Consider the following 24,449-nt stretch of genomic DNA (forward strand, 5'->3'; position numbering starts at 1 on the left):
AATGAATACACCTGAAACACTTTTTTGGGTATAAAAGCAGTAGAAACAATAAGACAATGAATAAATAAATAAATAACACAATCAACCTCACTAAGATAAATTGCCACCTTAGTTGATTAAAGCTATTCCAAAATATTACATTTACAGATTTTCAAAGCTTAAAAACTTGAATACAGAAAGGAGAGAACTTTAGCTAGCTGGCGGAGGATTGCATTAATACAATCAATTTTCCAAGTATATATACCTTGCTATTGCATTACCTCGGTATCTCAGAGAGGTTTTGTGCTCTTTGTTTTCATTTGCTTTTTTTCCTAATTATCTTTATAGTCGTTTCATCCTACGCCCCTTCAATTCTCAATGAAAGCAGTTTCCTGGGGTAACTTACAGAACAGAAACAAGGTACAACTTTGTGCCTTTGCATTATCAGCTCTTCGCTTACCTGGTAGGATGCTCTTCATTCTTCAAAATACAGCAACAGGAGAAAGACCCTCTTGTTACTTAGATGCTGCACTTTTCCTCTCCAACCAGGAGAGATTCTGGCACACAGCCACATCATAGAAGGGGTGTCAGGGCTGCAAATTAGAAGGCTGGCCTCTGAGTCTCTCCCCTGTGGCTTGTGACCAGATGTAGTATTCACCTCTTCCCATATCCTAGTGCTAACGGGGTAAACATGGCTCAGAAGAACCTTGCTCTGCATTCCTACAACTTGGAATTGAACTAAAGGCAATGGGTACTTATTGAAGACCCTCTTCTCACCTAATTCCCATGCTCTTGACTGAGATGTCTCCTTAAGTTACAACCAGGATGACACAGCCCTAGGCTCAGTCACCCCAGGCAATGGTGAAAGACATTTAAAAACATTGAATATTCGTACACAAACTAGGATGCGGAACACCTAGCATTATCCAACAAATAATCATCCTGGTCACTTTTTAAAAAGTGTTTTTCCCCCACCAGGATTCTTGATAGTTATTAAAACACAGAACGCTTAATAGACGATTGATAGACTTCTTACTAGGAAATCTTTGGAAGACCATGCGATCTGTTTCAGACAAACAAAAGCAGTCACTGAAATAATTCCAGTAGTGCTTATCTATTGAGGAGTCTGGCTTTAAGAAGACATATTATGGGACATTTCTGCTCATAGAGAAGGAGCTGTGTTTTTTTTTCCAGGTTGTTCACGTCTTATCTCTTTTCAGCTCCCTCAGTACTAGTTTTTCACCCACCACTTCAGATCATGGTTGGAGCTTTCTAAGAAGTATTGCAGGAGGAGACAGAAGGGACGGAGGTTACTCCAGCAGAGATGGGTAGAGCTGGCCAAAAGGGACTGACGCTCACCCCCAGGAGCCTAGGCCAATGATGATGGACCACCCTTAAAGAATCTGGAGACAGTAGTGATTGACTGACCCGCCGAGGAGCCCGGGGCGCATAGTGACCGCCCACCAAGGGCATTTGTGTAAAAATAAAAGTGGAGGTAATGTTTGCTTGGCTATGCAGTCTGTTTCGGCTTCAGGTAATATAGGAGACACAAGATTTGTAGAAATGTATAGTTTCATCTGACTGGAACTTTAAAATACGTAAGAGAAGACGGGAAGCTCAAGAAAGAAGTATGAGTTCCAAAGCATTTAGAGCTTCTTACACAACGTGTAATACTCTCTAAAACTCGGTGAGATGACAAATAGATCTTTTCTTTCTTAATTCACTCCTGAGTAAATAGAGCAGTCACGGGGCAATTAGGGGAAAGTGACATTTCCTTGGAATTTTACGGCAAAGCAACCACATATTTTGGCATTTGTCATAAAGCAAACCTTTGGAAATTAGATTGAATTTCTGCAGCTTCCATGAGAAAGCTATTTTATTTTCTTATTTATAAAAGCAAAACTGTATAGGAGAAATATTTTGAACTTGAAGCACATCACTTTATCTTTTTTTTTTTTTTCTTCTGTAGTGAAGTAGAAAGCTGTGTACTCAGAAGAAAGAAGTGTGAGTGCCTCTATAGACAGCAAATGATGTTCATGTGATCCCTCCATCTCTGGCCTATGGTGTTAGTGACCCCCTTTACTCTGGAGATGGGGCCATCTCTAGTTTTACTGCAGCAGGTGATGGAATAGAAACTAAGGAGCAGGGCCATGAGAAAGCCAGGCTTTCCTTCAAGGAAGGAGCAGCTAGGGTGTGTCTCCAGACAAAAGTGCCAGCTCTCTTTGGAAAAATGTTCCCAAGAAATGTTTGTACTTATTTTTCTGGGAAGGAAGGAGATGAGAGCCACATCCTCTCTCTCACACACACACACACACACACACACACACACACACACACACACTCCCAATATACTTATGCACATGCATACACACAAACTCTCACATACTCTGCGCACTATCACACACACACACACACACAATCACGCGCTCACTAACACACACACTTCACATTTTTTAAGTAACAGCCCCCCAAGTCAAATCAGGGAATCACAGAGCTAACAGTGACCTAAGTGTTGAACTGAGAACTCACCTTCTCTCTGAGGTTTGTCAATTGTTCTAAACTAGATTATCTCTGATTATCCTTGATGTTGGGAAGGGGGTAACAGAAAGCCATCTGTCACTTCCTTTGGACATACATTTCAAAATCTGAGAGCCCCACATTTCTCTAGAAATTTAAAAATCGCCCCTGAAGCCATTATCTCTTGTTCCGTGGGCCCTCTGTGGCTTGAGAGCTGCCTTCTCACTACCCAGAAGAGGCCTTGCCCAGACTGGTCCATGCTGTGCGCTTATAAGCTGTTATCCAAGGAAACAAGCCCAGTTCCTTTCAACTTGCCCCTTCAGTATTATTTCTCAAACATTTATTTCTTTTGATGGCAGCCCTCTGGACTCCCTCCAAGCTCCTAACATCCTCCTTTCACTTGATGACCCTGCTGGGGCCTAATGAGAGCCTGCCTGGGCTCCTGCAGAGCAGAATGCCTTCTTTTTTCCCATGGGCTCCATGGCTATGTCTGCACGCCAGCATGTGGCCAGCTTTCCTAGATAATGGAAGAACATATTAGCATCCATAGCTTGATGCATGTCTAGGGTGTGTTTCTGGACATGCCTGGATGTCAAAGTTGTTTTCTATATACAGTAAAAAAAAAAGGGAGCTAAATCATCCAAAGATAGAAATTAGGGATCAGTACATATGAAAGACTAAGACTGAGAATTTAAGAGGATTCCCTGACAAAGACTTTACCCATTTTAGAGTGTGACACTCAATGACTTTGGTTGACTTACTAAATATCTCTCTCGATAAATGTCTCTTTCTATATATCCTCGAAAAAATGTTTTTCTCACACAATCTAATTTTGTCTTTTCTCTTGGTCTTTAATACCATCAGGGTAGCGAGGTGTTTTGATTGGTCCCACAGCCTCAGTGTGCTTTGCCTGAAACCTTTGAGCAGACCATTGCTCTTTCGCAGCCTGTGTGTGAGGTCTGGGCTTTTGTAACTCTCAGACAATCAGGACATTTGCACACAAAACTTGTAGGAGCCTGGAGAGCGTGAGGAAGACTAAAGACAAAGGGATCCTGAGTATAGTAACATAAATACTCCGACAAGGACATGGAAAGGAATTCTAATTTCAGCCACTCGATGCCTGCCCACATTTCTCAGTAATGTAAACTTAAAGGGTATATTCTTATTTAATTTCAGCTTCTGTGCATTGGATCAGGTAGAAAAATGAAAACAAACCTAACATCTGAAATAAAATAACACACAGTGTGAGAGCTGGGAGTTTCAGTTTTATTCAGGGACTTACTGAGGACGATAGCCTGGGAACTATAGCTTCTCAGATAGCTCTGAGGAACTGCTCCAGAGAGGTGAGGGGAGAGGCCAGGGGAGAGGGGTACGCGCTATCAAGCAAACATCTCAGTAGAACGTTACTACTGCTAGTCACGAAGAAAGGCTATCTCAGTTAATGATACTAGTGTTTTTTCTAAGTATGTGGAAATGCAAGAATCCAGGTTCATAAAAAATTTCTCTTGAAATATTTCTAACTATCTGAGGGCCTGTTTTTTTGCCTGTTTTCCCCAGGGCACAGAATACCTAATCCTGATCTGCACCCTGAATTCCTTTCAGGGTGTACTGCAGGTCACTGACTGCAGTGGCTAATGACTTAATCTTTGTAGAACTGGATGGCGAGTGACATTCCTTGCCTTACAAGCTCTTAACAGTAGAAAAACTTCAATTCTCTTTAGAATTCCTGTGCTGCCATTAGTGTAGATGTGACTTGCTTTGCCAAGACCATACTTGCTTTATTCCAGCCCTGGGTCCTGGAACATATGTGTTATGAGGTTTCATCTGATCAGTTGTATATACAATGTCAAGTGCTCCTATTTAGTAGTTAAGGTTTTGTGTTTGATGGGAGAAAACAGTGTCAGGAAGAGGAAAGAGCAGAGTATGTGGGTGGGGAACATGTGGCTCCCCAACTTAACGTGATGAAGGGGCCCCTTTTCTACCATCCCTTGCTTAAGAGTTGAACAAACCTTTTTTTTGAGACCCTGTGGTATTCCAGGTCCTATCAGGCCTGAACTAAAAGAATGTTTACATCGCATTTGTACCTTTATATGGCTGGTTTGATCGTATGCTCAGGGTTACATCATATGATGGAAATGGTAAAAAAAAAAAAAAAAAAAAAAACAGAAAAAGAACATATAACCAATTAGCAAAAGCTGAACTCACTTCATTCATGCACAGAGATTCCCACCATCACAGAACTTCCTCCAGGCTATGCAATAGGTCTTAAATAACTCCTATTGTTTTTTCATCCTGCATACAAGTTAACCTGACATATATTTCCAAACATGGAAAAGCCTGATGGGGGGGCTTGGAAAACCCCACTAAGTTTACAATGCCATGTAAAGATAAGATGTTTACAGCATCTTATTGGGGAAGGGTTTATCTGTAAGAACTTCAAATTGTAAAATAAAATGTTATCTTAACAAAGATTATGTTACAAAGAAATTATAGTTATTTGTTATAATAATGTTATTTACCAAAGAGATTGGATCTAGGCTTGTGAAAAGTGGAATAAATTCATGTTACAAATAGGAGTGTCAGTGGTTATATTGATCTATTGCTTTGTATTATGGTATCATTGCATTAAAATAATGCAAAAGGGCCAAAAAGTAAACAAACAAAGGCTTTGTCTTATGTGTGCCCTCTACAGCCTGTCCGGTTGATTTATAAAAATGGTAGGCTTTAGTACTTTGTGGGGCTCCCTATAATTACTGTCGTATTTAAAGAAGAAACAAGATGTTGTTATCACCTTCAAATAACAGTAATATGTGTCCTGAATTCTTTCAATACAAAGAATTCAGACAAGATCAGGCACGTTCAGGGTAGTATGGCCATAGACCAGATGGTAGAAACTCAGATTGCTTTCCAGGACACACCACAATCTGAACTGAGAAATTTTGACATATTATGTAGGCATCGTGTGCTTGTTAACTGCTGTGTATTTCAAGTGGCAGCATATTTGGGGTCACTTTTTAAAGGCCAGTAGTCTCATGACCAGTCTCTCAATAACTTCAAGATTGAGTAGAATGGAACTAAACAAACCCATCCCTTTGCCCCCATTCCAATGCCCCCACCCAATAATCTTGCATTTATGCCCTTGGAGTAGGAGGCAGAGTGTAACAAAACAAGAGGATGTCCTCTGAGAAATCTTGAATGCATTGACCAACAAGGGTAAGGGTGGGGCAAATGGACTCTGAGGGCGCCCGCCTCTGACTCTGCCTCGTCCCCCGTACCTGCGTACATCCTCTTCAGCATCAGAATTGTCAACTTAACCATCCAGCTACAGGGGAAGGTGTGAAGTTGCTTAGGTATAGAGTCCAGCGTTCTTTAACACATGGAAGGGATAAAATGTGTCTCGGGTTCTTAGATGAAGTTTGCGGGATGGAAACCACGTACCGTTTGCTGTCATCTCTGATGAGCTCATCGTGCGCCAGGATGGTTTTGAGAGCCTCCTTACATAATTGTAGGCGTGCTCTCTACAGCCCTACCCCATTATTATCCCACGACAACTAAGGGTACTCAAGTGACGTTATGCCTTGTCCAAGTTCTGTACCAGTTGTCAAAATGATCAGTCTATGATGTCAGTCTATGAGTCCCAACTACTCAGCTGGTTAAAATTGTGAGGTTTAGAGGATGTAAGACGTCCATCAGAACCCTGGCTCCACCCGTTGGTCGCTGTGTGACCTTGAATACATTGCTCAGCTTTTCAGAGTCTGTTTTCTCATCTGTAAAATGGGGGCAGTATTATCTGCCTTGTGTGGTTGTTGTTGAGGATTAATCAGATAACATATGTGTGTAAAGTCCTGGACAGACATTACCTATTAGAAAAATAAGAATTCTTTCCCTTATAGCTTTTCCTTCTGCCAAAATGCAACTTTCCTGCTTGCTGGCAAGTCCTAAGGAGAAGAGTCATTGCGGTCAGTGGTATTTCAGAAGATATGGGCATGGAGGGAACGGGTCTGTCCACCCTGTATCACTGACCTTGTATAGAACTGCTAGCACGTGGTGTTAATAAAAACCACACAGATTTTTAGTCAGTTTTATTACTGACTTTAAATTCTCTAGACAGTGTATCTCTTTACTGACAGCATCTGAGACAGATTGGTTTCTCCTACCACCTCTTGGTACACTTGATAGGATTATATTCATTATTCCTTCTCCTCCAAATAGGAAATTAGATATTTAGTTATTTACCATGTAATAAGGAGTCTGTATCTAGCATTTCTTCTTTCCTTGTAGGGTCCCACGTGTGGTTTGGAAGTAAAGTGAGTAGAAGTCGACTAAGGGTATCAATTCAGAAATGTCACGGGTCCCCTAACACTGCTTTACTCTCCTACTTGGGTTCCAATGTGAATGAACGTAATGAAAATGCTAGAGCCCCTAGGGACGCTGTTATCTGCAAAGACACAGGATACAGTTGTTGCAACTTCAACATTTACTGAAAGTTTCCCCAGACCACACTTTGAGAGGCTTTGTTTTCTTATCTGCACATGTATTTACCCACAAGCATGCCCATTATGATATGTTATCCCACTATATCAGTTTAACTTTTATATGCCCATTATATCCATGTAACTTGTTTTTGTTTATCGTTTTTATGTTTTTCCTTTTAAATGAAGAAAGCACTAAGGATATTGCATTATCAATGTTATGGAAACAAGGAGGCCTAAATTTTAACAACATTCCGTCTTGCCAAGTGAATGTGTGCCAATCTCGTCCCAATACATGGAGATCAGTTGCCACTACTTGGTATTTCTTACGCAAAATCAGAGGCAAAGGAATATCTTTTATATTTTTATTTATTGTAGTATTTGGAATCCTCGTTTGTTCCTCTTCAAATGCCAAGAGTGGTGTAGTTTACTAAGCTAACAATAATATGGCTGTGTCTGGGGAAGTGAAGCTGAAGATTTTAAATCCATTTACTGTCACATTAGTCTATACCATGTGTTTTCAAGCAGATCTTTAAAGTTTCCAATTCCGTGTCAAATTTTTTTTTTTAGAAAATAGAGGCTTTGGGAGGCTGTTGAAAATATTTAGCTGCTAGATTTATTCAAAATGTCAGTAGAGTTGAAAGTGAAGCTTTGGCTTCAAGTCTAGAGGACAAATTATGAATTTATAACTGTAGGTCTTGTTTGAGTTGTACACATAGAGAGCAATTGAAGGAGTATTAAAGCTTTACAGATTGATAACTCCATTTGAGAACTAAATGCTATGCTTGTATTCTGCTGCCAGTTATTAGCAGACATCGCATTTTAGAAGCCTTCCCCATCACAGGCTCTAACTGTTAAAATGCAGGTCAGGCCCTTAGATGGGCTGGCCAACCTAGTTTGGGGAAAATAATATAACATTGGGTGGACACGTGGCGCTACCTAGTGTCTGAAGTGCACTTTGCAAACTGTGTTTAGGTTTTAGAAAGGATTGAATTAAAACTGCTTTATGTCAGAGATGGTATGCTGTTTGGGGTAATAAGCATAATGCTTATAGAAACCCAGGGCAAATTTTTTGTATGATATTTGTTTTGGACATTTTTCATTACTTTAGTTTTTAATTTTAAGCTGTCTAACTTTCAAATGCACCTTTCTAGACTTTTGTGTGTGGGGAGCTAGTATCACAGCCAGTGATCTCTGAGTGTTATATATTATTTATGAATAGATGCAGATGTTTTCAATAGGATTTCTGACATTTTCTGCATATTGTATTTCTCTAAATCCAGACTGCGCCTCGAAAAAGGGGATTGCCATCCCTATTTTGAAGACTGGAAAGTGAAGGAGCAGAGATAGCTTGGCTGAATGGAAGAATTCCTTCTTGGTTTTGTTTGAGATTAACATGTTTAACACACATGGCTTAAGATTCACTTCTGAAAAGAGCAGTCTCCCTAACCAGTGGGTAAATTTACCTCTAACTTAAGTTACAGGTGGATTAGCAAGAAATGTTTACATTATATTAATATCAGTTCAGAGTTAGACTATGCTTGACTCAGAATAATAAGCACAGCCACATTGGAGTGCCTTACTCAGGGAGTTCTAGAGCTTCAGTTTCTCCAGCCAGCTCACCTGCTGGGCAAATCTTTGTTCTTTATTCTGTGCTGCAAGTAAACATTAGCCTTCAGATGGAAAGCACCTTCCCCAAATAAAGCAGATTTCTAAAATGGTTTTCATTGAGGGCTTATTACGTGCTTGGCACGGTGTCCAGAATGCCGTATCATATAATTTTATTCTCACGATATGTTTATGAAGTAGGCAATATTATCCCCATTTTACTCATGAGAAAATTGAGGCTGGAGAACCTGTTACCTGTTGAAGGTTTATAGCTAGGAAGTGGCTGTAGGGACATGAGGTGTAAGTCCAGGAGGTTCTAGCCACTAAACTCCTGCTTTATTTTCTACCATAAATAGCTGTCTCTCTGAATTTGCTCTCTTTGTAAAACTCACCTTCCTTCATTTTCTTTCATCCATTTATTTACTCATTCTTTGACTTTCCGGGTCTTGCCTTATAACTTTTCTAGATGAAAAGCTACATAGCAGAGGGGCAAATTCAATTCAGATTTCAACTGAACAAGGCACCACCTAAGGCCAGATCTCCGAAGGTGGGACGGGGTTGGGACGGTAACTCCTGGAAGAAAGCTCACTGTCCCTCAGTTGCATCATTCTTTTGTGGACCACGGGCTGGTGTTGAGAGAGCTCAGCCATGCAAGTGTGTGCGTGTGTGTGCGCGAGTGCCAGTGTGCACGTGTGTGCACACTTGAGAATCTCAACACTTGAGTACATCTAACTCTTTCCGCATTCTGAAAGGAAAATACATCCCCTTCCCAAACAGGCACTCCTGAACCCCAGCATCTAGACTACTCCGGTATATTTAACCAACAACACACAAAAGACCAAAAATGCATTCAGCGAGATTTATCTGGCTTCTGGGCTTTTACGTCCATCCAATGAGCAGACACTTTAAAGGGGGTGGGGAGGGGTGGAGAAACAACCGTACTGTCACTTCAAAGCCTTTGTTTTCTAAAGTAAGTGCTGCACTAGAGCTAGTTAATAATCCCTGGTTGTCAGCTATTTTGACGGGGATAGTATGTGGAATGCTGTGTATAATGACTTCCTTTCCAGAAAATGAGGAGGTTATCTGAAGGAGCAAAAGGTATCAGGTGTAATCTTACCCAACCCAGTCAACTTTGCATATGAAAGTGGGGAGAGGCCTTTCAGGAGACGCCAGTAGAGCCAAAGTCACTTACCATTCAGGATACAACCTAGGAAGGAACACAGTCTCTGCTGTCACTTCTCTGATATAAACCCCAATAATGGAACAGGAACCCTTGAAGAAGCCTTATGTGGGAAGCGCTCACATCCAATGGTGGCTGTCCTGGGCTTCATGGAATTTCCAGGTATTTTGATTTCTACATCCATATGAAATGAGATAATTCATATGAAAGCACAGTTTAAACCAGAATGTTTAAATGTAGGTGCCTATTTTCAGCCATTCATTTATTCAACTTATAGGCTGTTTTTATTAAACTTTTTAGTTGAGTAAAGAAGTGCAAAGCACTGTCTCGCCTCTAAGAAAGCGTGGTGCATTGGGGGAAACAAGACAAGCCACGGGACAGGAGGGCAGGAGGAAGTGAGCCTGGGGCCACTCCAGCAGCTTCGTGGTGTGGCTTTTCTTGGATCCAAACTGTCTTAGAAGATGACCTTGCAGTTTTATGAGAGGCTCAGTGTCTCTCTCCCTTTTCCCCAACTCCAGTCTCCAGTGTCCCCCAGTCGCCAGATCCATCCTCCAGAGCAACAAGAGTGACCATGTGTTGACCCTTCCATGCAAAATTCTGTAAAGTCTCCCCATTGCCTGCAGGAGGGGAGGTAAATTGCTTTGTGTGGATTTCAAAGCCTGTATGATCTGGCCCTTGGAATGCCCTCCTTAGTCCTGGGCTCCTGGCAACTCTGACTCATCCTCCAAGTCTGGGGTCAGGTGTGTTCTCTCCATCTTTGAGGCTGTCCCAGCCCTTCCAAGCATATCGTATTTCTCCATATCTCCTCTGTATTTTGTAATTTCCATACACAACGGTAAATAACCTTATTTTTGTATTAAAGGACAGCACTGTCTGAGGGGTGCTATCCACTGTTTTGCTACCCAGAAAAGCAGTCTGGAGAAAGCCAGGTTAGATAAATTCCTTTAATATCAGAGTCTTATGTTTGTAGATGTGCACTGGGAATTGCAAAGAGGAGGATATCATATGTCATGATTCTTGAATATATCTGACCAGAGAACCCCTTTTTTATTTTTCCAAGGAGCATCTCTTTTGATTCTAAAGATGCGGAGTACAATTGTTTTCACTAGGTTGTAGGCTCTTTGAGAACTGGTATGTATATTTCATCTTGGAAATCTCTAGTAGTCTTAGTCTGTATTTTTTTTAAATTTATTTCATTGGAGTATAGTTGATTTACAATGTTGTGTTAGTTTCTGGTATACAGCAAAGTGATTCAGTTTTATATATATATATATGGTTATTTATATATATATATGTTTATATATATATATGGTTATCTATATATGGTTATTCCATATGGTTTATCTGAGGTTATTGAATAGAGTTCCCTGTGCTATACAGCAGGACCTTGTTGTTTATCCATTCTGTATATACCAGTTTCCATGTGCTAATCCCAAACTCCCAATCCATCCCTCCTCCACCCCCCCTCCCCCATGGCAACCACAAGTCTGTTCTCTATGTCTGTGGTCTTAGTCTATATTGAGTGAATAAATTAAAGCTAAACGTGGAAATAGATAAACATCTCATTGTAATACTGTTATAGAAATTCGCAGAAGTGTTTGGGCTCCTGACAGGTGGCTCTGTACACAGTCATCACATATGCTCAGCCCAGCCATTTAATGAACTAGTTTCACCTGCTCTTGGAGACTGAAAGACGAATGTTAGAGAAGAGGATTGAAATGCAAGGGCCCCTTAGAGAAGTAACACCATGACTGCAACTCACACTGAAAGAGAAATCTCTATTCACCGCATTCTTAAACATTGATTTTTTTAAAATCAGCTTTATTACTAGAAGGAGAAAGAGCATACCATGGGCACCACTTTAGAAAAATAAACTCTAATTATGCCGGAAAGAAAGGCGGGGCAAGAAAAGATGGTCAAGTCCCAGGTCTCAGCTGAGTTCCTGGGATGCCACCGAGTGTGGGTTCTTGGCTTCGAGCAGGAAAGAATTCAAGAGCGAGCCACAGTAAAGAGAAAGAAGGTTTATTCAAGGAGATACACATTCCATAGACAGAGTGTGGGCCATCTCAGAAGACGAGACAGGCCCCAGGGTATGGGCTGTCAGTTTTTATAGGGGTGCGTAATTTCATAGGCTAATGAGTGGGAGGATTATTCCAGCTATTTTGGAGAAGAGGTGGGGATTTCCAGGAATTGGGCCACGGCCCACTTTTTGACCTTTATGGCTGGCCTTGGAACGTGGCGCCGGTGGGTGTGTCATTTAGCCATGTTGATGTGTTACAATGAGCATATCCTAAGGCTCAAGGTCTAGTGGAAGTCGACTCGTCCGCCATCTTGGACCTATTGGAGTCTAATCAGTTTATGTTGTGTCCTCGGGCTATGTCATTCTTTTAAACGTTGTGCCCCGCCCCCTTCCTGTCTCATAATGATGCAAGTGTATATTTAGGACAGGATACAAACTGGGATTGGAGCAAATTAAAAGCTGTAACAGAAGGGATTATAAAGCCCTCACTCCATGAATAGTTCAGTATACATTTTATCTTTTAAATTAATGTAAAATTTATATAACATCTATACTTCTGACACCAACCATAATAATGTGTGTTCATCAATTCAAATTCTGATGTGTGGGATTTTTTTCCCCACACCACCTAGCAATTTTCCAACTCCAGCTAGGTGTCCTACAATGTAACTCAATTCTGACACTGTCTACACAGAGAGCATCAGGTCCCGCAGGTTCAGGGCTCAGTCCCACAAGACTGCTCCCACTTCAGACATCAATCAAAGTCCAGGTTATTACCTGTGCTTCACACCAACCAGCTATAAACCAGAGGTTCCCACAACTCTCTCCTTGGGTTTAATTCATTTGCTAGAGCAGCTCCAAGAACTCAGAGAAACATTTTATTTACTAGATCACCAGTTTATTATAAAAGGTTAGAACTCAGGAACAGCCAGATGGAAGAGATACATGGGGCAAGGTATGAGGAAAGGGCGTGAAACAACTATGCCTTCTGAGCGCTACATTCTCCCTGAATCTTCTTGTATTCACCAACCTGGAAGCTCACCAAACCCCCTTCTTTTGGGTTTTAATGGAGGCTTAGTTATATAGGCATGATTGACTAAATCATTGGCCATTGGTGATAGAATTCAATCTTCATCCCATCTCCCCTCCTTGGAGGCTGGGGAATAGGACTGAAAGTTCCAACCCTCTAATCATAGGACTGGCTCTACTGGCAGCCAGGCCCCATCTTAAGTACTGTCCAAAGGTAACCGCCTTAAATTAACAAACGGCACCTTTATTGCTCTCATCACAGGAAAGTCCAGGGGTTTTAGGAGCTCTGTGCCAGGAACAGGGATAAAGACCACGTGTATATCTCTTTTCATAAATCATAATATTGTCAGGGAGGAGGACATTTTCCTCTATCCTTCTAGGTTCTTCTGGCTGGTCTAAGAATTAAAAGGACATGAGATAGAGTAACAGGAGAAAATCAGAGTTTAATAACTTGTATACGAGGGAGAAACCCAGGAAAATTGAGTAACTCACCAAAATGGCCCAAGCCCTCACCTTAAATATCATCTTCAGCTAAAGATAAAAGAGGGTGTTGGGGGTAGTGGTTTGGGACTTCAAAGGGGATGAAGGCAATTCATATGGAGATGGAAAAGCAGATGTTTGATAAATAAATGTTTGCTGGGCCAGGCAGAGACAATGGGACACAGAGAAGATTTTAACAGACTTTGCTGGGTTCTTCTCTGTTTACCACCTGGTTCATACTATAGTTATCTATGGTGATAGCTTCCTTCCTGTAACAGGTTCTCTGCATACATTCTTTTAGGCAGTTAGGGGAAAGGTCAAAGGTTTATCCTGAGTCTTTTGGGCCTTGATTTTTTTCAGCCTGAAATAATCCACATGCCAAAGAGACATTTTGGGGTGATGAATTTTGTTTCTATACATATCACAGTCTCTATATATTCTACTCTATTTTGCTTAATTTCATGTAGATTTTCTCTGTACAGAATTTTGCATAAGGTTATTGAAGCTGAACTCTTTTCTTTTATTTCTTGCTTTCTCTCTCTTTTTTTTCCTATTGTTTTGCCTCAGATATACTGGGCAGATGCCCTAAACATATGAGAACTTGTCCTTTGGGTGATTCAGCACTTTTTACCTGCCCAAAGAATTTCTAAAATTATTCCTGCAGCCAAATTTAAATACAAAGGCAAACAGTTAAAAACAAATTTTAAAAGATGTGAAAACGCTCAGTGACAAAGAGCTATTTGCTACCACAGTATATTGAATTAAAAGAAAGTCTGCCTTTGTGTTGTACTGTCTTCTCAAAATGAGTTGCAGGAGGGGGACTGTTTTAACACAACTCATTGACTATGTGATGAACTGAGTGTGAAGATTTGCAGAAACTGCCAGAAGAGGGCAGCACTTCATCTTTCTCGACCTCCTTTAAAAGTGGGTCCCAGCAGGAGTGATGCATTTCAATATTCATCACGGAGATGGAAAGAAATGAGGTGGAGGAGTGAGGCCAAGGGGCCAGCCAGGTCAGGAGTAGAACACATCATGTCTTTTCTTCCCACCTCATCCTCTCCATCATCTTTGCTCTTCCTCCTAGCTGCTCCCAGGGGCTTTGGGTAGAGTGGCTGGACCCAAAGAAACAAGATTCACTGGAAGATATTTCTAGCAGTGATTTGACAGCCTTACATTTCACAGCTCTGCAAACAGTCACCTGGAGTCTGGGCAAAAAGACAGTGTGGGTAAAATTAATGTTTGGCCATTTTCCCTTCTCCTTCCCTTTCCAAGACCTCCATGCTCTAAATATCCTACTTCACACAAAATTATCCAGCCAGAGTCCCATGTCTTCTGTTTAGTCTGCCATCTCTTGTACCACCAACTAAATGCTAATAACTAATGTGTATAAGTGTCATTGCTGGTGACTAACATGTTTGACTGCCACTGACACTTCGCAGCAATTAGCGTCAGCACTTTACAGTTTGCAAATTGCTTTCATACATTCACTCAGCAAATGCTCATTGTACACTTGATCAGCAGCAGGTGTTCTGACTGATGCTCAGTAGTTGATAAGAACTCCTTGTGTTCAAGGGAATTTCAGCCCAGTAAAGGACACACACACACACACACACACACACACACACACACACACACACACACTTGCAATTAGTATAATTAAGAGAAGAGTGAGCAGAAGATAGAGGGATTAACTCTGAGTTTTGAGGGATGTCTTTGAAGGTGGTCAAGCATGATTTTACAGACGGGGAAGTGGGTACCTTTTCTTCATGTTTTAATGAAAGAGGGTGGAAAGCCTTACAGACTGGGAGAGAAGATTTGCAGAGGAGTAGGGGGTTTGAAACCACACAATTTGGACAAAAATGCAAGCAATTTAGCATTACAGTAGTAACAAATGTTGAGGAAAGAAAATTTGAAGGAAAAATGATAAAAAGATGAAGAGCTAGTGATAAAGTTCCTGGAGAATTCAGTACCAGAAACAGGATTATTCTTATAATTCTCGTTTTACAAATAGGGAAAGTTATCCACCCAGGGCAGAAATTTGCAGAGGAGTCGTGTCTTTATAATTCAAGCTTTAATACCTGAGATCATGTCACAGAAGCCTCAGATGAAGGTGGACAGGGTTGTAGAGGAAAGGTCTTCCCTGGGCAGTTAACATTACAAAGAGGAAATCGTTAACCCCAATAAATCTTCAATCGGTAGAATATCTAAGAGCATTCATTTGCTTGTTTTTACATTTTTTAATTTTGAAAAATTTTCCAGTGACAGAAAAGTTGGAAAGCTAGCACACGTGTATACTTTTAAACACACACGCACAAATGTATTTTAATCATGGCACTTCCACTCCAAATATTTAAACATGTATGTCCTAAAATCAAGGACATTCTTCTAAACAATCACATGCAAGAAGGAAGTCAATAAATTAGAATGGTTCAAAATTACGGTCTCAAAGCCCATTTTCATACCTCTACAAGTGCCCAGTACCATGCCCCTCCCCAATCCTGGACCCAACTGAGGATCATATATTACATTTGGTTCTCATAGCTTTTTAAAAATCTCTTTTAATTATGAATTCTTCTCAGTCTCATTGATTCTCAAGGTACTGAGGTTTTCAGACTCCAGAACAGATTTTTTTTTTCCTTTCAGAAAAACCCTCAGTTTTGATGTGTCTGATTGTTCCTTTGTGATTAGATTTGAGTTAAACATTTTGAGCAAGAAGGTGACATGTGGAGGTCTTCTCAGAGGATCACCTGGTGCATGATGTCGGTTTATTTCATTGCTGGGAGCGCGATGCTTGATCACTTGGTAAAGGCTGTTTCTCCACTCAGTGCTCTAAGTACCAGGAGGGAGGGACCATGGAAGCTGCCCTGGGTGTCCACCACAGGATCAAATCAATCAACTAAACATATTATGTCTCTTGTACTTTCTTTAAAAATAAATTTAAAAATCTAATTTTGTTTGATCGATTTCTAAATACATTTGATATTTTCTATTGTGACCATCGGAACAATTTTGCAAATCATCATCATTACTCTGTGTCTGATGAGAAAACTGAAAAACACAAGGCCAAGTGAACTCTCAAGTTCATGTAGGTGTCAATGGCAGATGTGGGACTTGAACCCTCTCCAGTCACTCTCCAAGCAGTGTTCTTTCCTGTACTATCAGCTGCAATCTCATGGGTATCCTGTCAATTTTCTATACTGCTTTTTACCACTAGAGGGGGGGAGAGGACTTTCAAAGTTAATATGACTGCATTTATCTGGACTAGAAATCTTTTGACAGTCATTAAGTTCAATGCTGGGCAACCCGTGAATGAATAAAAGGAAAAGAAAGTTGTGTTCTGACCGACTTCCCCTCTTTTTTTTTGTTTGCTCATTTTAGATTAAAATAGATTGAATACACATTAACTACAGACATTATTGCATAAGATTAAAGATGAGTGTGATTATCAACAAACTACAAAATGAATATATGGCCCACATATAATTTAGGAGATTTTAAGCAAAAATATGCAATTGGTTGTTCTTTTACAACATGTATTATCTACCTGTAAGCATAAAACATGGTACATGCACTTACGGAATGGGTGTTAATTATACTACTTTCCATGAATCTGTCCTTTCCCTTTTAGAGATAAGATCAAAGTCATTATGAAATGTGAATTTGGCATTTATTATACTGTATTTTTAAAAAATTAAAGGTCCCCAAATGAGTCTCGGCAAATTACATCTTCCCTTATCACACATAAGACATCATGTTTAATTCATTTTTAAAATTTTTCACTCCCCTGGAAAAATATGGGGTAAAGCTAATCTTTACACTGACTGGATTATAAAAACAAATGCTCTCTAGAGATATACATGAGAAGCCTACATTCTTAGTTACCTGGGGTAACGATAATAATAAAATAGTAATTATTTAGTGGAAAAAACAAAACAAAACAGAAAAAAGAAAGTCTTCTCATGTCAACCTGAGAGCAGAATGTACTGGGCAGACATCAGCTTGGTCTATACTTTGAAAATCATTGGGAAGTGCTAAAGTGAATAACATAAAAAATCAGAAGTTTATTCACTTTTAAAGAGTTAAATGAGGAAAATGTAAAATAGCCTTCAGTTCAGTGATAGAAAAGGTATAACGCTAGACTTTAAAGAGAAAAAAAACAAACAAACTTTAATTTTAGTTCTGTCCTATCAGAGTCGAAGTGCAGAGAGTGAAAACATTAATAGACACTATTATTCGAAAACGCCTGATTAAAACCCGTTTTGAGTATCGCCTCTGAGAAGAGTGGGAGTTGGCGTGACCGTGTGCAGAGGTCAGGGGCGCAGTGATTCACGTTCTATGAGGGACCCTTGAAGCAGTCTTCAGATGGAGATCTTTGCTTTGCACATTCTGGCCCATTAAATTACACCCTCTGCTCTCAACAGTGGACCTAGTATCTGCGGGTCGTCCTCTGGACGGATGTATAGGTGGGCCATGATGAGTTCCTCTGACCAGACCTGTTTCACACAGTTTTGCTGTGGTTCTCTCTCCATGGCCCTAACGATGTACACAGAGGCCCAGCAATAAAGGGTAGAGACAATCTGTTTCTCATCTCAACTAAAGAGGCAGGTTTGACTAGAGGAAATGGGTGCATGCTGTCTTGTAAAGTATTTTTATTAGACCTGAGAGTAAAATCCTGGAATGTTTTACCGGGAGAGGTCATGAAATCTTCCCTTTGGAGGAGATTTTAAACCCACAGCCAATTCCCAAGCAGATGAGTGTCTATTGCCACCAGGGGGTGCTATTGACTAGTTTATCTCTTCAGAAAAATACAGTTTTTTTCTCTAAAAAATCCTACTATAGGTTTTTGGCAATCATTTTGGGAGCATCAGATAATAATTCAAAATTTTTTATATGTTTTGGGATGACAGTGATTTGGATTAAAGTCAATTTTCCTAAAATGTATTTGGTCTGGTTATAACCTTTTTTTTTTTTTTTTTAGAAAAATAAACATGATTCTTGGATTATTACTTTGAAGCAATAGAAAACTCCACTTTTTCCAGGCACTGATAGGAAATATGGGCACTTGTGAATCAAATTCATGTCATATGCTGTGGTCGTGTAACGTTTTTGGTAGCAGGATTCTAGTACCCATGAGCAATTATTAGACGTGCAGGATAGTCAGAAAGCTCAGTCTCATTTGAGAACTGTTATTCGGTGAAACAAGAACAGTTTGGGGCACCAGCAGTCTTAGCTCCTATCCATTCTTCCTTGGCAGGGAGGGTGAAAATGCCAAAGGGATCTTCAGCCATCTCTGTACTCACTACCAACTCTCCTCCTTTTCCCCTTCATCTTGGGCATAATGACAAAGCAAGGTCAAGGCTGAGGAAGTCGGGTGAAGCCACAAAGCTTAGGGTCTTAATGTTCCTGAGTTGGGCCCAGTAGAGTTTCAGTAACTGGTTTTCTTGCTCAGAGAGCTGCTGGGCAGAGGGAAGAAGCAAAAGTAAATGAAAAACGTCTGTTTCTCCCAGCAAGACTTTGATGAGGGAACGGGTGTCCTGAAGAGAGTGTAACTTGCAGAGAGTTTGGGGCTTTGAATATATATTAGGCTGTGGTGTGTGGATTCGGAGGTTTAAAAAGCATTCTGACATGCCATGTTAAGAAGGGCTATATTTTCTGGTGTTTGCTGATGTAACGCTTTGTGAACTTAACTTAAAAAGTAGTCTGAGAGTTTATGAATCCCTCTTAGAAGAATTTATTATCTCTTTATCTAGAAGCGTTGGTGAGGAGTGGGGAAGGTTAGTGCATTTGGAATAGTTGACAAGAAATATTTGAGTCCACATTTGCCCTTTGGGACTGTTCCAGGTGAATGTGCAGAGGGCAGCCATGAGTGATGGTGCTATAGTGCTTCTTGGAGAAACCAGAGACGTGCAGAGTGAATCAGTGCACAGTGCAGGGTAGACAGCTGCCCTCAGTCTAGGAGCCTCGTCCTATGACCATGACCCCTGACCTGTTATTGCTGTGTTGCTTTGTCTCTTTTCACTATTTGAGACCAGGAAGCCCCTGCATACTTGCCATTAGTCAACTGAGAAGTGGAACATGTGTTCCATCCCATATCCCAAATCTGATCTCTTTGCAGGTTCTCCCGGGAAAAATCTGTTGATAGAAAACTGGAGGTTATATTTGGTCCCAGTGGAAGTGTCCTGAAGATTAGTTGATGTTTGCCAAGTGCACAGGGGTCACTGAGGTTCAGAGAACTTGAACACGGGGTATAATCTGGAAGTTATACTTCTAATAACATACTGATTTTAGAGTAGATCATGTTTTAGCAAAGTGAGGGACAAAAGTTCAGTCTTATGTGTTAACAGGAGAGACATAATGGGATTTATTAATTTCTATAATAAATGACTAAGCATTACTACCTTCTCAAATCACCTGACGAGACATTTTTTTCGCAATCTGCCTAGGTTACATTAATGATTTTCATTAGTCATTGTTTACAAATGATGAAAGAGTTTTCAGTTGCTCCTCTGAAAACTTAGAACAAATTAATAGGTTCTATCTTCAGAGGTCAAGCTCTTTCAGAACTTTTTCTAAAATTTCATGGGAAAGAAGCAATATTTCCTTCAGTTTGTAGTATTTTGTGAAAGAGAGGAAAAATAAAGACCATTTTCTTCTTTCCTGAATATTATATATTTTTTAATTGCATGATAAGACGTGGGACATAAGCTTGAGAGGCTCAGAGGAATCCCAGTCAGAATATTCTAATTTATGGAACGCATTGCTCATGATATAAATGTGCGGATGTGCAGAATCTTTGAGTTTAATCCTGGCTCAGTTATCCCTTGGCAGAGTTTCATGGACAAATTATTTAACCTTTCTGACTCAGGTGCCTTATCTGGAAAATGGTAGCAATTTAGATGAGCTGCAATTATAGTTCTAAAGGGTATAGGATAACGGTGATATATGATAAAGCGGACAGCATCATTGGTTTTGTTACCATTGTATAATCCTCAAAGGACAATGAATAAATTATTTTATTTCTACCCCAGCTAAGAGAAAGATATTAAATATATTGTATGAGAAACTTGGCAAGAACGTTCAGGGAAAAATGTAGCTTAACAAGTATGGACACCATTACAGTTGCTATCGGAGTCATGTTCTCATTTTTGAGGAATGCTTTAGAAAAACAAGTACTTTATTTCAGGGGAAAAAAAGGTAGGAAAGAAAATATTAAAAACACTGTATAAGTTGAAATCCTGGTCCTAGGAAAAAATAACACTAACTAGTAAGTGAGATATTTTGCATGAATTATAACATGTATGATACAGAGAGAGCCTTGGTATTTTAAAACATTTTCTACAATGTTTACTTAAGTGTTTGATAATTATATTTGCAGGGGAGCAAAATTTGCCACCCCTAATTATGTCTTTTTGGCAGAAGGATTAATTTAAGCTGATTATTTTTTAAGGCCCAAAAGACTCAGGATAAACCTTTGACCTTCTTAACTGCCCAAAAGAATGTAGATAGAAGACCTGTTCCACGAAGGGAACTATCACCACAGATAACCATAGTATGAAGTAGTGTGTAGACAGGGAGGAACCTAGCAAAGTCTGTTTGTTAAAATTCCTCTGGTGTCCCATTGTCTCTGCCTGGCCCAGCAAACTTTTATTTACCAAACATTTGTTTTCCATCTCCATGTGAATTACCTTCATCCCCTTTGAAGTCCCAGACCACTACCCCCTACATCCTCTTTTGTCTTTAGCTGAAGATGATATTTAAGGTGAGGGCTTGGGCCATTTTGGTGAGTTACTCAATTTTCCTGTGTCTCTACCATGTATGCATGTTATTAAACTTCTGTGTGATTTTTCTCATATTAATCTGTCTCATGTCAATTTAATTCTTGGACCAGCCAGAAGAACCTAGAAGGGTAGAGGAAAATTTCTTCCTCCCTGACATGTTGAATTAAGTAATTCTATTTACTATCTAATGTAACTTAAAACAATATGTTTCAGACACATTTGGTAATACATTGTCAATTGAAGAGTGAAGTTTCTAATGGTTTTAATTTCTTTTTCAAATCTATTTTATTATTGACTTTTATCTTTCTTCTAATTTCAGAGAATGCTTTGTCATGTAGAAAGATGACAGGTTGTAGAATCAATCAACCCTGACTTAAAACTTCTATCCTTCATCACCCAGCTCTGGGACCTCGGTTTCCTCATCTGCAATATAGAGAGAGTCACAACTATTTTAATACATTTAAATGGAGACGTGAGATGAGATGATCTATAAAGCAGCTCACACAGTCCTTAATGTGCTGTGATGTTCAGTTTACCTCTTGGCATTTCCTCTTGTCATGTAAATCCCTCCCACACACTCAATGAGTGTTTGGATTCATCAGTACATCTGCTCACAAGTTCCAGTGTTTCAAGTTAGAATGTCATTAGAAACCTCTAAATGTTGTTTTGATGAATTTGACGAAAGAAATCTCTCTCTTGTTAACCAAAGACCTCTCTGGCAGAGAGTAAAAGTTGCTCAAATTTAGAAGTATGGAAAAAGTTCTGGTTCTCTAAAGGCCTGCCTCGTAGGAATGTACCAACAGAGGACAAGAGTGTAGAGTTGATCCCGGGGCCATATTACACATAGCAAAGGGTTGCAGTTTATTTGTAAAGTAAATTCTGTACTACTATGAATGCCAAATATGGCATTGCTCCTTTCCTTATTCTATGGGCAATCATTTGCATTTTTCTACAGTTCTAGGGCTCAATTTTCTCAGGATGTTCATTTTTGTTTTAATTCAAGGGATTGTATGGTGAGCATATATCTTTAAATGACAGAGCTAGCATCTTATAAGTTTATTATAAGGATATTATCTATTTCATTCATCCCACATAGTCAAATTGTAACAGAGACTAGTATTTCTATTGTATAAAGCGGAAAGCTGAGGCGGTTCATAACTTCCCCAACGATCCTTCCAATGCAATTCTATTTTCTGAAAACTGGAAATGGACTATTGACTGTGAAAAGGCTAGGGTTGGTTTTGTAATTCTAAACCCACACATTCATTAAAAAAATGTATGTAAAGAAGTCATCACTTATATTGCATGGCATTTCCATAATTAGATTTGTGTCTATCCACAGGAGTCTTTTTAAAAATAGGATGTAAAATGTTGGAAAATATCATTCTAGGACATTCTACTCTAGATCCAGCTATAGCCATATTAAAAAACTAGATGGAGCACAAGTTGTCCAAGAGTTATATACTTCCTCACACTTTGTGTGCTTTTTTACATTTGTGATTGTGTATTAGTTAAGTGAGTAACAGAGCTGCTGTAACAGACACAACCGAAAATTTTAGTGTTTTTCCCTTGAAAAAATGTTTCTTAGTTGCGCAAATCCAATATGGATGTTCCTGGTTGATGGCTGTTCCTGATTGTTGGACAGATGTGGGCTCCTCTGAACCCATGACTCTGTCATTCCTGAGAACCTCTGAGCCTTCAGCTGAATCCTCTGTCTCAGGCTGACAGATGGGGAAAAAGAGAGAGTGTCATGTGTGACAGATTTTTATATGTCTGTCCGGAGAGGGACACATTCAGAATTCAGTCACAAGGCCCTGTGTAACGTTAAGGGATTGAATACTCAATACATAATTATTGTACACAAAAGTGCATAAATCGTGATAGCAGTGATGGTGCAAAAGTGGAGGGGATGATCCCGGAAGTGCCTACAGTCTTCGGACATCCTGATGACTTACTGCATTCATACAGAAGCAGTGCAACTTTGCAGAGTCTGGAGTAAGACCTGGCGATTCTATTCCCAGGTGACCCATCTTGGGGCAAGTGATTTGACTCCTCTGAACCTCAGTTATTTAATCTATGAAATTGCAAGAGAAGAAAAATGAACAGTTATTGGCCACATGCTGTTTTCCCAGAACAGTGATATCTATATAATAGGAAATATTTATATATATAACCTCATTGCATTCACACAGCCGCCCCAAGAACAGAGCCACATGGTAGAAGACTTAAAAATGGGGGCTGTGGAGTTAGTTTGCCTGAGTTCAGATTCTATTCCATCCACTTATTTGCTCAGTGATTGGGGCATGTTTCGTACTCTAAGAGCCTCAACTGTTCATCTGTAAAATGGGCATCATACTATCGACCTTATAGATGGATGCAAAGAGTAATTAAATTAGCATATATAAAGCATCTGGAAGAGCACCAGACACATTACGTGTGTTCAGTATAAGTTAGTTGTTAATAATGTGTTTAGCACCCTAATTACCATTAGTACCACAAAGAAGCCTCCTTCCGTACACGTTGTTTTTTGGATACTGAAAGATGCAAACCATCCAATCAGGTACGGTTTTGAGCTTGAGCACTCTTCTTTATGAAGCAACTTAGAAAACCATTTATGTTAATTTCATTAGAAAAAGGTTAATTAAATATTGTCTTAAGGAAGATATTCCAAGAAATTAAAATTATTAAAACATATTGGTTCTTTATTATTTAATACTAAGGTCCTAAGTATAGCCATGAGAAATTGTAAGCTCTTTCATGAGTAATGTATGAATTATTCTACTAGAATGCAGCAAATGCGTTTAGAATGATCTTTATGTTGGCAGGTGCGGGGAGCCATGGGAAGAGCAGTTGAAATAGGGAAGAAGAGATGAAAGTTAACAGTAGGATTTTTTTGGCCACCTCAATTCCATTGGAATCCTTCTGGTAGGAAGGATTCTACAAACTATTACAAAACACCCATATCCTCCTGCTTGTCCTTTGTCTTTCTGATTTTCATTTTCTCCCCATATTTTATTTCTGAGTGGTTTATTGGTCTAAATCTGGGTAAGAACTGGGGGGAAGAAAGTTTGTCATAGTTTTATGAAAGCATGGACTTGTGAAGTTGTGTCAGTTACTTCTTCAGGCTCTTAGAAACTGGGCCCAGAGCAGCATACCAAAAGGGATTCCTCATATTTTCAAAAGTAGTAGTATGTCATCTCCTTGGACACCTAGCAGTCTTGACTGAGGGAGACTTTTTTTTTTTTTTTTAACTTTTTATTTTGTATTGGAGTATAGTTGATTAGCAATGTTGTGTTAGTATCAGGTGTACAACAAAGTGATTCAGTTATACATGTATCTATTCTTTTTCAAATTCTTTTCCCAATTGAGGTTGTTACAGAAATTGA

At 39.7% G+C, this 24,449-nt stretch overlaps 1 protein-coding gene across 4 annotated transcripts in view; it reads left to right on the top strand.

The window, feature by feature from the left end:
- Nucleotides 1-24,449, top strand: part of NYAP2 (neuronal tyrosine-phosphorylated phosphoinositide-3-kinase adaptor 2) — a 269,911-nt gene that overhangs the window by 220,822 nt on the left and 24,640 nt on the right. Inside the window, exon 6 of one of the 4 annotated variants that reach the window (XM_082464620.1) lies at nucleotides 1,200-9,190. The exons of the other annotated variants lie outside the window; for them this stretch is intronic. Within the exon in view, the coding sequence (XP_082320746.1) occupies nucleotides 1,200-1,214 (15 nt within the window). The 3' untranslated portion in view covers nucleotides 1,215-9,190. Of the gene's footprint in view, nucleotides 1-1,199; nucleotides 9,191-24,449 lie in introns of those variants that run through there. 4 annotated transcript variants of the gene reach the window in all.

This window comes from Balaenoptera physalus (assembly GCF_965194825.1).
Source record: "Balaenoptera physalus genome assembly, chromosome: 6".
NCBI classification, from domain to species: Eukaryota; Metazoa; Chordata; class Mammalia; order Artiodactyla; family Balaenopteridae; genus Balaenoptera; species Balaenoptera physalus.